This window comes from Bos indicus x Bos taurus, chromosome 4, assembly GCF_003369695.1.
Source record: "Bos indicus x Bos taurus breed Angus x Brahman F1 hybrid chromosome 4, Bos_hybrid_MaternalHap_v2.0, whole genome shotgun sequence".
NCBI lineage: Eukaryota > Metazoa > Chordata > Mammalia > Artiodactyla > Bovidae > Bos > Bos indicus x Bos taurus.
In genome coordinates, this window is record NC_040079.1 from 7,180,982 (window position 1) to 7,197,289 (window position 16,308).

Below are 16,308 nucleotides of genomic sequence, written 5' to 3' on the forward strand. Positions count from 1 at the left end.
AGCAGAGCCCTGACTCGTGCCCGTTCAGCCAGCACACTGTAGGCGCTCAGCAGGTGTTTGGTGGAAGATGGATGACGACGGGTGGATGAAGAGGAGAAAGAGCACAGCACCCCGAGGCAGGGAGAGTTCTGAGATGCAAAGATCTAATCGCTCTCTGCCTACATGCAGGGAGAGGGCAGAAAGGGGACGACAAGGACAAGTGGAGCCACCCTCGCGGGTCCCCATATCCAGTGATGGCACAGATAGAGAGGCTTCTCGGATCTTTACCCAGGGACGCCAACAGCTCATAGTTCATCTGCATCACGTCTCTGTACAGTTCCTTCTGCCACTTGTCTAGCGCGCCCCACTCCTCCCGGGTGAAATACACCGCCACATCCTCAAACACCACCGGGAGCTCCTCCAACAGCCCCTCCTCAGAAGGATCCTGCAACAAAGAGTAGCAGGTACTCAGTACTCCTCTCACATCAGACACCCAGCATGATGCTCCAGGGATCCTGCTCATGGCCTGTTTCTCCTGGGAAGCCTGCCAAGAGGCCCAGACGCTCTCTGAAGAATTCAGCTGTCCACCAAAGTCAAAAGAGCAAACGTGTGGCCCAGAGTCGGTAGGTAACAACTACACAAACCTCACCGTGATCCTAGAAGAAAGGGAAGACCCTTCCTCTTCTCTCTGGGAAGGAAAGGACAGGGCACTGAGGAAGAGGGTCTCGCAGAGCCTCGTGGCTGCACCCGTCCTCGAGAGCACCTTCTGCTCATCTACCATTGCAAAGGTGGCCGCTGTCTCTGAGCCACTGCTGAGTTTCCCCATCAGGATGGAAAGAGCAGTAAAACAACAAGTAAAGATGATCCTGTTCAGTGACTAGGTTAACACACACTTTACTGCTAAAGGAATTTAGGCTATAAAAGGTTAGACCTGTTTATCATCTTCTAATCCTAAACACTGAGGCAACATGAAGGGAAATGAGCTTTGTCCCTTTTCTGGATTCCATAAAAATCCGAACTTACTAACTTTACCTACAATGTTAGGAATAAGGAACGTCTGAGCTCTTCTCAACAGAATACTAAAAGGGGCTGCTCAAAATGACTTGTAGTAAAACCCCGCTTATATGGTGGGGGGCGGAGTTGAGAAAGGGGGATGGATCTGGCTACTCAGAGACCTCAATTAACACAGCTTCCTTGCAGGGCAATTTTCCAAAGAATCAGAAACTAAACCTGTTGCATTTGATAAACAGGCCTGAGGTGAGAAGTGGAGTCTGGAGGTCTCATCAGTGCAGCAGGGCTGGGAGGAGAGCCCTGGGCTGGCGGCCAGGGGCTCAGCAGGAGGGCAGCACCACGAGCCCTTGTTCTCTGGCTACATCTTAGCTCTTGCCCAACAAGGTGAGTTTAACTACGCTTGCTCCACCCCCTTCTGTGCAGCATTAAAAACACATTACACAAAGTCTGAAGAAACATGAGTCCAAAGTTAAAGCTGAAACATATCTTTTACATTGATTATTTAAGAGCTCTGCAGCTGTTTTTATGGTTGTGGGTTATTTCTGGAGTTCTGTGGTCATTTTAGATTCTGGATAAAGATGGCTTTTCTGAATGTAGCTGTTCTCTTAATGTCAGAAGTTAGAGTATTTGGCCCCACTAATATGTTTTGTTATCTGCCAAAAGGAGATAATAGTAGTAGGGCTGTTGTGGTCAGTAAAGGAGCTGATACATGTAAAGCACTTAAAATAAGACCTGGCACAGCTGAAGCATGGCAGCTTATGGTAACGTGATAATGTTAGCAGCAGCTGTGGCTAATGGAATTGTTCCACCATCATCATGCAATATACATTGTTGTCAGCACGGAATCCTCCCCCTTGAGCCATCATTATAAACATATTACCTGGCCACAGGGTTCAGCAGAATCATTACATAAAATGTTATCATCTGAGGAACTGCGGATGTCATCAACGATTTCTGTTTGCCTGAAATCAGGGATGCGATCCAGGTACAATGCAGGAATTGCTCCATTCCCTCCAGGGTCCCCCAGAGCAGCTCTCGAGCTGGGCAGGAGCTGGGCTACGTTATCACAGGCCCCCAGAGGCCCTGGGGGGTAAAATATGGGATAATCTGCAGGGAAGAAGGGCCCCTGGCTGGCCAGTACATCACCAGACACCTCCTGGGTGCTCTGGAAACGGGCTGCCCAGAGGGGGTCCCGTGCCGCCAAGGCCTTGACACAGAACACGTGGGCCTTGCTCTTGGCGTGGTATTTGAGAGTCTCCACCTTGAATGGTCCGGTATAACCTTCTATTAATCTTGACCGCTTGTCCCTGACAGATGGGTATTCCCGGCAAGCACAGCAAAAGAGAGCCGTCTGCTCTTCATTCATGACCAACCACGGGAACTGCGCAAACCACGACTTCTGGATGGATCGGGGTTTGGAGGGTTTGCTGCTTCTTCCTGCACAGTCTCCCTGGAGGCTGCCTCTCTCTGAGCTGAAGTGGGACAGACAGGCTTCCTTCTGAGGAGGCAGGTAGAGTCCAGCTTCTCTGGATGAGCTCTGCATGTCCATTTCCTCCACGAAGCCCATCTTGGTTTTTCCTATAGAGAAAAGAGACAGGTGGAATTTTCTCTGAAATCCTACAGGTTGAGTCACTGCAACTCAGAGGTGCTCAGATCCACGTTCTATGAAAGCTGGAACCATAGCCACAAAGTGACCCACTATGTCCCTGTTCTCTTCTCTCCAGCTCCCAGCCCCCCAGGCTCACTTTGCCTAACCCCAAAGAAACAAATGGACTTTAAGAAAAAGTTCTTTTCCCTAATATAAAGGACAGATACACCTGCTCAAAAAGAGAGCTCCACAATTTGACCTGTGCAGCCTAAGACAGTGGCACAGCCTTCAGGAGAGCAGACTTATTTACTAGAGACTGAACACTGAACTCAGAGAATGTAGGGTTAAAGAGGTAATTGAAGCAAACACCACCACTCCACACTTAGCAGGAATCCCCCTCTTTGGTGCCCTTGCCAGACAGGCATCTGCACTTGGCTCATGTATCTTCAGAGTGAGAGAACACCCCCCACCCCGCTACTGGGCAGACAATTTTGGCCCCCAGAGAGTTCTCCTTGAGCTGCATCCATCTTGGAGCACCTCCCCCCTGGGAGGGCTACTTCAGCCCTCTCTCACACCACATCCCTTCTGAGAGGCGAAAACTCCCAGGACCTCACTAAGATTTTTCTTCTTTAAGCTAAACCAGAAGTTTCTTTATTCACGCCTTAGTTGAAATGCAGCTTAGACACCTCTAACTGCTCTTATGCACCAACAAGTTCAGATGCCCAGTAGGCAAGGACTTGACAGTATTTGCTCCAGGCCACTGGACCACGAAATGGTCCATTACCAATCCCAGAAGCACAAATCTACTAATAGACTCAATAGGTCCAAAGTTAAGAGCCAAACACAAACCAAAACAAGTCAGTGTCTGTGAAGTCTAGGGCTCTGTGTGGTCCATCTGAGACAGGCTACAAGGGAGAGCAATCTTCCCTGATGCCATTCCTGGAGGAAGTAGCTCCACCTCCCTTTTCTCCGGTAGGAGGGGACGGTAGCAGCGTTCGTGTATAACTGGTGCACAGGGAGAAGCAGAGGACGAGGCCAGAGGCCTGGGGCCCAGCTTCCTGCTCCCTCCCTCCAGCAAAGCACCCCTCCTCCTGGGGCAGGTCTAGGCTCACCTGGGTTGGGGCTCAAGTGACTCCTCTGACCTTGGACACTGGCGAGCCACGGTTCTGGCCCTTGCTCAAATTTATAGAACAGCTCCGGGCTGGCAATAGTTGATCCTGAGTCAGGAACAGAGAAAAGCACTATGAGGTTGAATCCAGGTCACACAGGTTAAAAAGGTTATGAAAACTATTGGTTCAGAACAGAAGCTCAAACTCAAATGCTGGGGGGACCAGACAATAATCTGAGGAAACCAAGTGCGGGGGTGGGGGAAGGAGGGGGAAGCAGGGGAGGCTGTGGATCTGAGCCCAGGTAGCGGCAGCTGCTCAAATTCAGGAGAGGCCATCAATTAAATGCAGGGTCAGCGGCCTCGGGACCGCGGAAGAAGCTCCGAAGGGCGGCCGCGATGCCCAGCCCCCAGCGGATCAGTCAGCTGCTGGATCTATGCCTTTGGTGCTTCATGTAAAAAAAAAAAATAAATAAATGCAGGGTCAGCACGACCAGACCATCCCAGTTTTCAAGAGAAGCCAGAAATCTTATTTCTATGTGTTCCCCTCCATGGCTATATACTGACAACTAATTTAAGTACTTTTTTTAATATATAATTTTACTGATTTATTTTTGGCTGTGCTAGGTTTTCTTTGCTGCATGGGCTTCCTTTTTAGTTGCAGAAAGCAGGGGCTACTGTTGAGTTAATGGTGTGTAGGCTTCTCGTAGCAGGGGCCTCTCTTGCGGAGCACAGGCTCTCGGGTGGGTGGGCTTTGGTAGTTGCTGTTTCTTGGCTCTAGAGCGCAGACTGAATACTTGTGGTGCATGGGCTTAGTTGCTCTGAGGTATGTGGGATCTTCCTGGATCAGTGATCAAATCTGTGCCCCCTGCATTGGCAGGCAATTTCTTTACCACTGAGCCCCCAGGAAAGCCCCTTATTTAAGCATTTTAAAGAAGTCAAACCAAAAAAAAAAAGAGAAAAAAGGTGTAAGCCAAATCTGGCCCAGTGCTACTTTGCAACTTCTCGTTTAAAAGAATCATCAGTTTTTAAACTTTTTAGTAGACACAAAGAACGCAACCCCTCCATCCAAAGAGAGCTGAGACTGTTGGCCCCATAAACCTTAGACAAGGGCCAAGATGAAAAGAAGTAAGGAAATGCATGGTGATGATCATCAAATTGAAATCAGAAGAATATATATGCACATAGACACAATGAACTACAATCACCTCTGTCCATGGTACTGGAAGTCTATCCACAGAGGAGAGAAAGGACATTCAGAAAATAAAAAAGATGAAAACTATCTACTTGGGCACAAATTTTTAAGTTGTTTCATTTCATTAAACCACTACAACAAGCCTGTGAAAAAGGAAAGCTTGTGAAGAAAGACACCAAGTCTCAAAAAGGCTAATGGGCTTGGCCAGGCCTTGTGGCAGAGCCGGCACTGAGACCAGATTTCCACGCTGCAGATCTGAGGCTTCTTCCACCACTGCCCACCACCTCCAGTGTCCTCTGGGCACTGAAACAAAACCCACCTTCCAGCAGCACAGTCCACAGGTGGGGCTCCCCCTGCCCCCGGTGCCCTGGGATATGCCGAGGCATCCAGGTCTAGCCCTGGCACACCAAATTTCCCCACTTCTCTTGGCCAGTTTAAGTGGAAAAGAGAAAGCATGATGTGTGAATCCACAGGCAGTTAAGACAGATAGAGGACTGAGTGGATAAACAGCATCAAGATGCTGGGGGATAAATGGTCAGATTCCAGACAATTCGCAAGCATGTCACAGTCAGACATGGTTGGGAATGCTGTGGGGAAGTGAACAGGAGCCATACCCAGGGGTGCCACCAGCTTGTCAGAACCACAGATGTCCTTCTGCTGCTGACTCAGCAGCACCCACTCCTCCTGAAGCAAGTACACCGTGATGTCGTCAAACGTCACAGGAGCCTGGAAGGGAAAATGACACCAGGTAAGCACCAAGTTCCTCCTTAGTCTTCCACGGCTGTGTTCACAATCACCTGAGGGCACCCTGGGAACAGAGGTGGGATCTACTGGGATCTACTCTGGAAACAGATCAGACTGGAGGAAGGGGCACCGTCAGTCTACACACAGGAGTGCACCTCATCGCTCTCCCCCACTGAGTGCAAGTCACAGAGGGGACGAGACCCCCTTCTTCTAGGGAGGGCCACACCCTGAAACCAAAGTGCTGTAACAAAGGCTGACTCTGGACTCTCACAATCCTCTCCCTGCACGCTCCTCGCCTGCTGTCCCACAGGACCCATTACTTCTCAGCCAGTGCATCAGAAACAACCAACAGTGCTTCTTTTTGCAAAATCTTGAACATGGTAAATATTCACTTAGGAAGATGTATCCAATTTCTAGAAATAGTCAAATGTCACTGAGAACTATGACTGTGAATGTGTCAATGATCAAGATGGGCAAGGCTTTAAGACTGAGAACTACATTCCATGGGGCTTGTAAAGGAGCGCGGTTCCACCAGAAAGGGGCAAGGAAATTCAGAAAATGTTTCAAGGAGTTCTGGAATAAGATGGCAAGTTCAACAAGTACACTGAATTTTGCTTCCTCCTGTGAATTTAAAAGACACCCTTCTCCCATGAAAAAACCCCAAACGATACACCCACTAGGATGGACAACACAACAAAGGGACAATAGCAATATAATTGTGCTAACTGAAAAGCAGATGAAAAAGTAGTAACTGAGCAGATCCAAGAAAACTGAATTCTCACCCAACAGCAGACAAACAACCCAAGTTACACCAGTAAATCAGAGGATTTATTGAGTCTCTCTAGAGAGAGACTCAGGCCCTGGCCGCCCCAGGAACCATTGGCCTGGGAGTGAAGGCAGCAAGGCTAAAATAACAAGAGCTGGGGGAAAACTGTTTGCCAACAAATGCCAGACCCCTTACACAGGCTCCAAGATTGCAAGAGCCTCCTTCCCACATGATCAGAGCTTCAAGTTAGAATTCTGGTTTTCCATTGTTTAGAGTCAGCAAACAACTGGACTACCAAGACATAGCAAAAGGCTCTTTTACACCTGACAGAGTCCAAAACAGATGGGGGTGTGGGGGTGAGGGCAGGGGGAGAAGGATCTGAGGAAATGGATGTGAGGCAGGGAGGAAAACAGTCTGTAAAAAACAAAAGTATCAATAGCCCCAGAGAAGTAAGATATTGCAGCCATGAACCAAGTGGTTATAAAAGAAATAATCAGAAAACACTCAGAATCTGTTGCTGGTTATCCTTTTAAATTTTGTACCACCAACATTTATCAGCTACTCAAAGAAATAATATTAATAAATAAAATTCTCAACAACAAAAAACCCTCCCCCAAAGAAAAACATTTTGGGAAATCACATCCTTGGGGTATCGGCCGTTTCAAAGTGACAACACTGAAGGGACTATTTGGTAAGTCCAAATAGTCCAATGGCTATTTCCATTTATAGCAAGTTATAGTACATTTTTAAAAATTTGCCTATAACTTTATATTCCAATTTTAAGTACATGAAATATCTAACTTCAGCAAAGAAGCTTCTTGAGAAAAACAGTATACATAATTCTTATAAGTCACTATTGATTTGTATATTTAAAAATAATTTGAGCATTTTTCTTGTAAATCAATATTTACTGCAGAAAATTTAGACAGAAAGCCAAAAAACAAAAACAAAAAATGCTTTAAGATCATCCACAATCTCCCCAATGAAAAAGAATTAGTATTTACATTTGATATGCAACTTGCAAGTCTTTTGTCTATGACTATGTATGAACAGTTTTTAAAGTAACAATAGAATTGTACTGCCAATGTGTATGTTTTAAATAACTATTCATTCTCAGAGTGTCTTCCAAAGCAAAATATGATTATAATTCCAAAAAACTGCTGCAAGCACACTGCAGGATGGACTCCACTAAAAGCAGGCAATCAGACAGGAAACAGGTACACACAGGATATGGCCTAAGGAGAGTCAGTGCGGGAAAGGGGGTAGAAAACCCTCAAGATTATAACGAAGGAAAATCCCAGGACTACTGCACACCAAGGCGACAGGGCAAGCTGTTCCGACCAGGACAGGTCAGTGTGTGACCAAGGGCAAGCAGGGCTCCCTGTTCATTCCACACACCCTGCCTTCCTGAGGGAACAGGTGGGCATAATGAAAGCCACCGGACCCATCACTCTATGAGTGCCACAAGGATGGAGAACACGGCCAGGGCTGAATGTTTAGATACTAAAGAAGTATCTTCCCACAAAAGCCTTGTGATGACTGCAATGTAAAACACACACCTACACACAGACACACACACACAAATCTGCTTGAACAGGAGGACTTTCTTACCTACACAGACAGCAAGGAATATCCCTGGATGTTCTATTTTAGTGATTCCTACTGTCTATAGGTAGAGCTGAGTTCTGAGCCCAGCACCAAGTTCCCTGGATCTGAGCCTGACTCCCCTTCCTCAGCTCTAGACATTGCCCCACCTGGAACCTCTACTGCAGTCAGGTCAGGTAAATATAATTATAATCACAACCCTATATTACTCCTTTCTTCCCTCCACACACCCAGTCTTCAGATTCCCCGATTCTGCCCACTTCCACCAACCCACTTAAGTTCCTACTCACAGTCCATCTCTTTCTCAAGGGATTTCCTGTCCACCGAGCAAAGCACTTCTTCCCCTGAGCAGGAAGCCCTTATGATGCCTGGTGCTCGGAAGCTTACACTGATTATCTTATTTTATAACCACCTTCACCATCACCACCCTTCCTCCCATCACCACCACAGGATTTCATAGGCATTAATTCATTTGTTCACTGAATACACATTTTATTTGTTTCTGTGTGTGCCTGGAGATCCTAATATATAAAAGACACAATATTCATCAAGGAGAATAAAACCCCTTGGGAGGTGACAGACAACTATGATATAAGTGCAACAACAAAACTGGGTCCAGAGAGCAAATGAGAAGGGAATAATCACTTCTAGGGGAAGGGGAGGAGGTTTGCTAGAGGTCGGTGACCAGGAACCAGAGATGTTGTTGAGGCAATAAACAAATATACAATAAATACCCCTATCTGGCAGCACCAACAAATCTCCCAGCAGACACAGAACATGGTGTTCGTCACAGCACCCACACCTATAGCAGAAAGGCCTCTGCAGACATGTTATCTTGAGTCATTTGAATGTTCAAAAAATACTAAGAACCTATTACATGCCATATATTGCTCCACTATTCTAGCTGGGGTATAGCATACAGTGAGTCAGCAAACATGTGAGTAAATAAATAAATGTGAGAATTTTATACAGTAATAAGGGCTGGGAAGAAAATGAAACAGGATAATGGTATAGAGTGACAGGGAAGTCTTTGACCTCTATCCATTCTTCTGCCAGTGACAAGCAAGACACCCCACACCCAATCCTATAGGCCAAGACTGCCTTTACTTAATAAATATCACAAAATAGCATCAAAGGAAGATTCTAATAATAGATCAATAATACCTCACATGGACCCCCCAGTCTTCCAGCTTTGAGCCAAAAGAGTGATATAAAGAATGGAACTTTCCCTGGCACCTCAGACAGTAAAAAATCTGCCTGCAGCGCAGAAGAACTCAGTTCAATCCCTGGATTGGGAAGATCCCCTGGAGAAGGGAATGGCTATCCATTCCCGTACTCTTTCCTGGAGAATGCCATGGACAGAGGAGACTAGGAGGCTTCAGTCCATGTGGCTGCAAAGAGTCGAATACAACTGAGTGACTAATACTTTCACTTTTAGAATAGCACAGCTATTCTACCCAGGCCTTAGTTATCATCAGTCATCTGCATATCATCTTACATGTCTAGTTTGTTCTGTAATCACTTTATCTTTGAATAACATTCTCATTCCCCAAGCTAAAAAAACGCATACACCTGGAAAGGGTGTCCTTTTGATATCCTGCAATCAAGATTAGAATCAAGAATGAAATTTCCAGTCCCCAAGGTTTTCAATTAGTGATTGGGCCTGAAAAGGATTTCCGTCATAGCTCAGTTGGTAAAGAATCTGCCTGCAATGCAGGAGACCCCAGTTTGATTCCTTGGTCAGGAAGATCCCCTGGAGAAGGGATAGGCTACCCAGTATTCTGGCCTGGAAAATTCCATGGAAGACCATAGGGATGCAAAAAGTCGGACATGACTGAGTGACTTTCACTTTCCTGAAAAGGACATAAAATTTCTCTTCCACTTCCCAAAATATTTGTAGTTCTCTCTTTTCAAACTAAAGACTAAGAAAGTCTACAAATGGACAGAATCGCTTGAAATCAACCTCAAATCACTAATTCCAATTTGCAATGCCAATTGTTTATAGCCCTTCTTCCCCACTACATTTTGCTTCCCCTGTCCAAAATCAGGTTCAGTTTAAAATAAACCTCGGATATTACCTGAGGGCAAGGGCCATTTCCTTTACTTTTTTTGTATCCCCTAAAGCAGGAGTTGGGGCTTCCCAACTCCTGAGTGAGTGAGTTGGGGCTTCCCCCTTCCTGAGTGAAGTCGCTCAGTCGTGTCCAACTCTTTGTGACCCTATGGACTGTAGCCTGCCAGGTTCCTCCATCCACAGGGTTTTTCCAGGCAAGAATACTGGAATGGGTTGCCATTTCCTTCTCCAGGGTATCTTCCCAACCCAGGGATCGAACCTGGGTTTCCTGCACTGCAGGCATACTCTTTACCGTCTGAGCCACCAGGAAAGCCCTCCCAGTTGGTGCTAGTGGTAAAGAATCCACCTGCCAATGCAGGAGCCATAAGAGACAATGGTCAGATCCCTGGGTTGGGAAGATCCCCTGGAGGAGGGCATGGCAACCCACTCCAGTGTTGTTGCCTGGAGAATCCCATGGACAGAGGAGCCTGGCGGGCTACAGTCCTTAGGGTTGCAAAGAGTTGGACACAACTAAAGTGACTTAGCATGGCACAGCACAGCAAAGCAGGGGTCCCCCAACATTCAGGATCTAATGCCGAATGATCTGAGGTGAGGCTGATGTAAGAAGAAGAAGAAGTACACAATAAATACAATGTGCTTGAATAATCCTGAAACCATCTCCCACAACTGTCACCACCCTCCCCCCAACATTATTCCCCTCTGGTCCGTGGAAAAACTGTCCTTCAGATAGCCAGTCCCTGGCACCAAAAACGCTGCAGACCGCTGCCCTAAAGTGCTAAGTATGAGGCTAGCAGGCAGGGCATCTTCAATCTTCCTCTGGTTAGGTTGTTGGACTGTTTATAGGTTGTTACATCTGGAAAATGCATTGTGGAGAGGGCTGAGTAAGGAAAAGATGCTTAAGCAAGGAGTAACTTCTTTTGTAATTCAAAGTCTTTCCCAGTCTTCCCAGGAATAAGTACAGCATCAAAATACCCTCCTGATTCTTTCTCTCTTTTGTCTGTGGGGCCACCCTGCCGCGCTTGTCCATGTTACTGAGGTGAAACTGCAGGAGAGTTCCTGGAGGAAAGTGGTCATTTCATATTTATCCTGTACTTCCAGATTCTCCATCAACTTAAATCCCTGACCACAAAGGCTTATTAAACGAGCAATTTTTTTAAAAAAGAGACTCAATCCGCATTCGAAAATGTTTGCTGAAGACATTCCTCTTTGGCCAGAGAAGAAACAACCCTCAAGAACTAGCATCAAAGAATATCCAGAAAGATCTTAGTCCCCAAAGTCTGCCATGGTCTCCAAGTCAAGAGCATGCGACCACGCTGGTCTTTGCTGACAGACTCTGAGCTCTTAGCAATCCTGCCAAACCCACTTAACTCTGTCTTTAAGCACTCTTCCCCACCTTTTCTAGCAACTCAGCTTCTTGCCCAAAGCCTGAAGAAAAATTTACGGGAATATGCTTCTCAGAAATATTCAGATACTCCACGAAGTAGAAATTGGCAAGAAATACTCCAGATGCCAAGTCTTTTGCTTCTCAGCCCTTTCTTGGGAAGAGACATCTAGGCAGGGCCAAGCCCTCATCCTGCCCTCCCCTGGCTCCCAGCACTGGTGTCTTATCCAGCCTCAAAGCCTTAAAACACCACAGGCCTCTAAACGCCAACGTTGGGAAAAACGGGAAGCCCTTACGCATTACTCCACTACGCGGGTCACCCACCCAGCACCAACGGGGCGACCACTCGGCAGAGCGCGGCTGAGCCAGCCGCGGAGGGAGGGAGCGGAAGGCTGCGCGGGACTCGCCGGGAGAGCGAACGAAGAGGCGGGCGAGCGGGCGAGTCCTTCCCTGCAAGGGGGGCTCATCTGCGCGGACTCCGCCTGTAGCGCCCGCCTCGCCGAAGCCCAGACCTGGGACCGACGGGAGGGGAGTGACGGCCCCGGGGCCCGTCCAGGCCTACCTTCCCCGACTCCCTGGGCTCCATGGCCCCGCTTTCGGTGGCCCGTGCTACCCCCGCCACTGCCGTCAGGCCGCCCCCTCCCCCCGCGGCCTGGCCTGAGGACGCCGCAGCCGCCGCCGCGACCACCTGAGACAACCCGGATTCCTTGAGGGGAGGGTGCCCGAGAGGGAGGGAGCGCGGCCCGGAATCGGCAGTGCCTCCTCAGAGGGGGCGGTGGCGCTCGCGGCTCCCGGAGAGGCGCGCGGCCGGTACTCGCGTCGCACCGGGCGAACCACTTTACGGCACCCCCCCAGCCCGGGGCATCATGGGAAGCGCAGTCCAGGCTCAGTAAGCGGCTCCGAGAGCCGCTTGTTGGCTTGGGGAATACAGGGTCTCGGTTGGACAGAGCGGTTCGTTCTCTACCCTCTCCACTCTCCAGGGCCCAACAGTAAGGGCAGAGTGCTCTGATTGGGCTATAAGATTGCTTGTTCTTGCGTCTGTTCCTTCCCATTTTTGCCAGTAACTGCAGTTGCATAGGACTCTCCTGTCGGGGTGGTCTGAGGAACATGAAGGGACAGAGGGTAAATACAGAATCACTGGGCATTGGAGCAGAAGTGTCCAGCCTGGCTTCCTCCCTCTCCACCCCATCCTGGAAGCAGAGCTGGAGACCAAGGTTTGGTCCTGGAAAGTGACCCAAGAGAGCAGACCTTGGGACTTGGGAGGGTTAAGCAGGGAAGAGGAAAAATTGATGGATGGATGCGTTTTCGAGGTCACTGCTGTAGGTATTGGGAGCTTCATTCCACTTCTAAGAATTATACAGAATGCCCCTCCCCATAATAGTCCATTGAACAATGGGAGGAGGAGAGCTCAGCATTCATCCATTGCTCCCATCCCCAGAAGTTGAGAGTTGCCCAACGAGACGGTAACTGCACTCGGTCCTCACACTTGTACTTCTAGCTGTGCTTGTATGGAGGCCAGGTGGACACTCTGTGGTCAGAAAGCCCTGGGGCAGAAAGCAAAAGAAGCTTGAAAAGAAGCTGCTGCTGCTAAGTCGCTTCAGTGGTGTCAGACTCTGTGCGACCCCATAGACGGCAGCCCACCAGGCTCCCCCGTCCCTAGGATTCTCCAGGCAAGAACACGAGTGGGCTGCCATTTCCTTCTCTAATGCATGAAAGTGAAAAGTGAAAGTGAAGTCACTCAGTCATGTCCAACTCTTAGCGACCCCATGGACTGCAGCCTAGCGGCTCCTCCGTCCATGGGATTTTCTAGGCAAAAGTACTGGAGTAGAGTGCCATTGCCTTCTCCGTGAAAAGAATCTATATAATGGCAAATCAGCACATGAACAAGAATGCTCAGCATCATTGGTCATTTGTTGTGGAGTCACTAAATCGTGTCCGGCTCTCTGCGACGCCATGGACTGCAGCATACCAGGTTTCCCTGTCCTTAAGTATCTCCCAGAGTTTGCTCAGATTCATGGACATTGAGTCAGTGATGTTATCCAGCCATTTCATTAGTCATTAAGGAAATACAAATTAAAATTGCAATGGGACACAACTTCATACCCACCGAATGGGTAATAAAAAAAAAATAAGAAAGATAACAGCAAGTGTTGGAGAGGATGTAGAGAAATGAGCCCTGGTACATTTTGGGGCAGAAGTGGGGATGGCATAGGGGCAGGGGAGGGAGATGTAAAATGGTGCAACCACTTTGGGAAACGGTTTGAAAGTTTCTTAAGAGGTTAAACTTACCATATGACCTAGCAATTCCCACTGCTAGGTATATACCCAAGAGAAATGAAAACATGACCACACAAAGACTTGTATAGGAATGTTTATAGCAGCTTTAAATGTTTATAGCATGAGTTTGAGCAAGCTCCAGGAGTTGGTGATGGACAGGGAAGCCTGGTATGCTATAGTCCATGAAGTAACAAAGAGTCAGACACAACTGAATGACTAAATTGAACTGAATTGATGGCAGCTTTATTCATAGTAGACCAAAAACAAGGAAGTACTCAACTGTCCATCAACTGATGAATGCGTAGATAAAATATGGCATATCCACACAATGGATTACTATTCAGCAACAAAAGGGAACAAGCTGTTGGCACATGCTATAATATGAAAGTGTGAAAGGAAAGGAAAATAAAAATGGAGTTGGTATTGCTAAGAGAGCTCTTGAAAATGGAGCTGAGAGTCCATTAAGGACGTGTGACTTATTCATTTCTCAGCCTGGGTGGAATCTGATCTTTTGACTTGTTGGCTTGGGGAATACAGGGTCTTGTTGATTTGTTGGTTTGGGGAATACAGGGTCCAGAATACCGTCCAGAAACTCAAGATACTAACCAGACCCTTACCCTAAAATATGATCATCTGTTTACTTCTTGGATCCACGGACAAAGCAATGTTGCATGCTATTTTAGTTAACAATAATTGTTGCTGCCATCAAGCCATCAACAACTGTAGCCACAGCCCCATGGTGTACCCTGAGGGGATTCAGGATGGAGGAAAACAGGGTACTGACCCAAATAGTTAAGATGCATAGGTAAGGGATAATTTCAATGAACCCAGACTCTTGCATCTCCCCATACATAGAAAAGCACTACAATCATTAACTGGAGATATCAGTATTTTGTGATTAGCAATAATCAATTGATGTTCAACTACATTTTTTTTTCCTCAGAAAAATCTCCTATTATTCCTCCACTGCCTCAGAGCTGTCTGAAAGGCTGTCTCCCAAAACATAGTCCTCAGTAAGGGCTCCAAATAAAACAGGCAATTTTTAGGTAGCGTGTTTTTCTTCCGTTGACAGGCCTTCTTTAAAATGACTCCTGATTCTTAGTATTAGTAATATGCTCAGTCATGTCTGACTCTTTTTCAACCCCATGTGTAGCCCACCAGGCTCCTCTGTCCATGGAATTTTCCAGCTAAGAATACTGGAATGGGTTGCCATTTCTTACTGCAGGGGCTCTTCCCAACCCAGGGATTGCATTTGCAGGCGGATTCTTCACCACTAGCACCACCTGATTACTTATCGACAACTATTTTCTGACTCACATCAGACTCAATCCACTCTCTCCAGGCAACTTTAAACAACCTCGTGGCTCTTTGTTTTTATTAGCCCCCAAATCTTTCTCTTCCTCAGAACACTCCTTCAGGGTTACCCGTATCCATGTCTCCTGAATTGTAATTCTTAAGGTTCCCAATAAATTTATTTGCAACCTCCTGTATTATTTATTTTGCTTGACAGATGAATCTCAAAATCATCATGCTAATACAAAGGAGCCAGACATTTATATAAAGTGTCCAGAACAGGCACATCTTAGTTCAGTTCAGTCACTCAGTCGTGTCCAAATATTTGAGACCCCATGGACTGCAGCAGGCCAGGCTTCCCTGTCCATCACCAGCTCCCAGAACCTGCTCAAACTCATGTCCATAGAGTCGGTGGTGCCATTCAACCATCTCATCCTGTCTGCCCCTTCTCCTCCCACCCTCAATCTTTCCCAGTATCAGGGTCTTTTCCAATGAGTCGGTTCTTCGCATCAGGTGGCCAAAGTATTGGAGCTTCAGCTTCAGCATCAGTCCTTCCAAAGAATATTCAGGACTGATTTCCTTTAGGATGGACTGGTTTGAACTCATTGCAGTCCAAGGAACTCTCAAGAGTCTTCTCCAACACCACAGTTCAAAAGCATCAATTCTTTGGTGCTTAGCTTTCTTTATAGTCCAACTCTCACATTCATACACGACTACTGGAAAAACCATAGCTTTGACTAGACGGACCCAATAAAATGGATTGTTTTATACAATCACTGGGCCTGGAGGTGGGAAGAATGTATCATAAATTGGCTTGAAATAATGCAAATGTTCTAAAACTAGCCTGTGGTGATGTTTGTGTGTGTTTTCTATGAAAGTCAACTTTTATAAAACTTTGTGTGTTTTCCATAAGTCATCAAAGTGTAAACTCAAAATGGGTGAATTTCATAGGATCTAAATTATATCTCAATAAAACTTTTCAGAAGGAGGAAGAGAAGCAGACCTCAGCATGAGATGAATGTATCTTGCATGGAAATGCCTGCCAGAGCTGCAACTGCTATCAGATGGGGTGAGGGATGGGACCTGGGGCCCTAGAGATGTCTCGTACCAGAAATCTTAAGACTTTACATCCCAACTGCTAAAGATGAGGAATCTGAGGTTCAGATATGGGAAGTGACTTGCCCAAGTTCACTAGCATGAGCGATTCGCAGAGGTTTCCCAGGTGGCAGTCCTTGTGCAGGTCCAGGCCAGGGCGCAGAACCCACCCTCCCACCCCCACAACTCCCAGCCCAC

The 16,308-nt window shown here is 47.1% G+C and overlaps 1 protein-coding gene across 3 annotated transcripts in view; it reads right to left on the reverse strand.

Annotated features, from left to right (window-relative positions):
- ZNF862 (zinc finger protein 862) overlaps positions 1-12,265 on the reverse strand; it is a 33,164-nt gene extending 20,899 nt beyond the window's left edge. For 2 of the 3 annotated variants that reach the window (XM_027538677.1, XM_027538676.1), the window contains exons 1-5: positions 12,008-12,265; positions 5,493-5,604; positions 3,691-3,795; positions 1,871-2,568; positions 268-424 (exon numbers count right to left, since the gene is read on the reverse strand). In XM_027538677.1, the coding sequence (XP_027394478.1) occupies positions 268-424; positions 1,871-2,568; positions 3,691-3,795; positions 5,493-5,604; positions 12,008-12,031 (1,096 nt within the window). In that variant the 5' untranslated portion in view covers positions 12,032-12,265. The remainder of the gene's footprint in view (positions 1-267; positions 425-1,870; positions 2,569-3,690; positions 3,796-5,492; positions 5,605-12,007) is intronic. The other variant, XM_027538678.1, reaches the window with a different exon arrangement.
- Between the last annotated feature and the right edge of the window lie 4,043 nt (positions 12,266-16,308).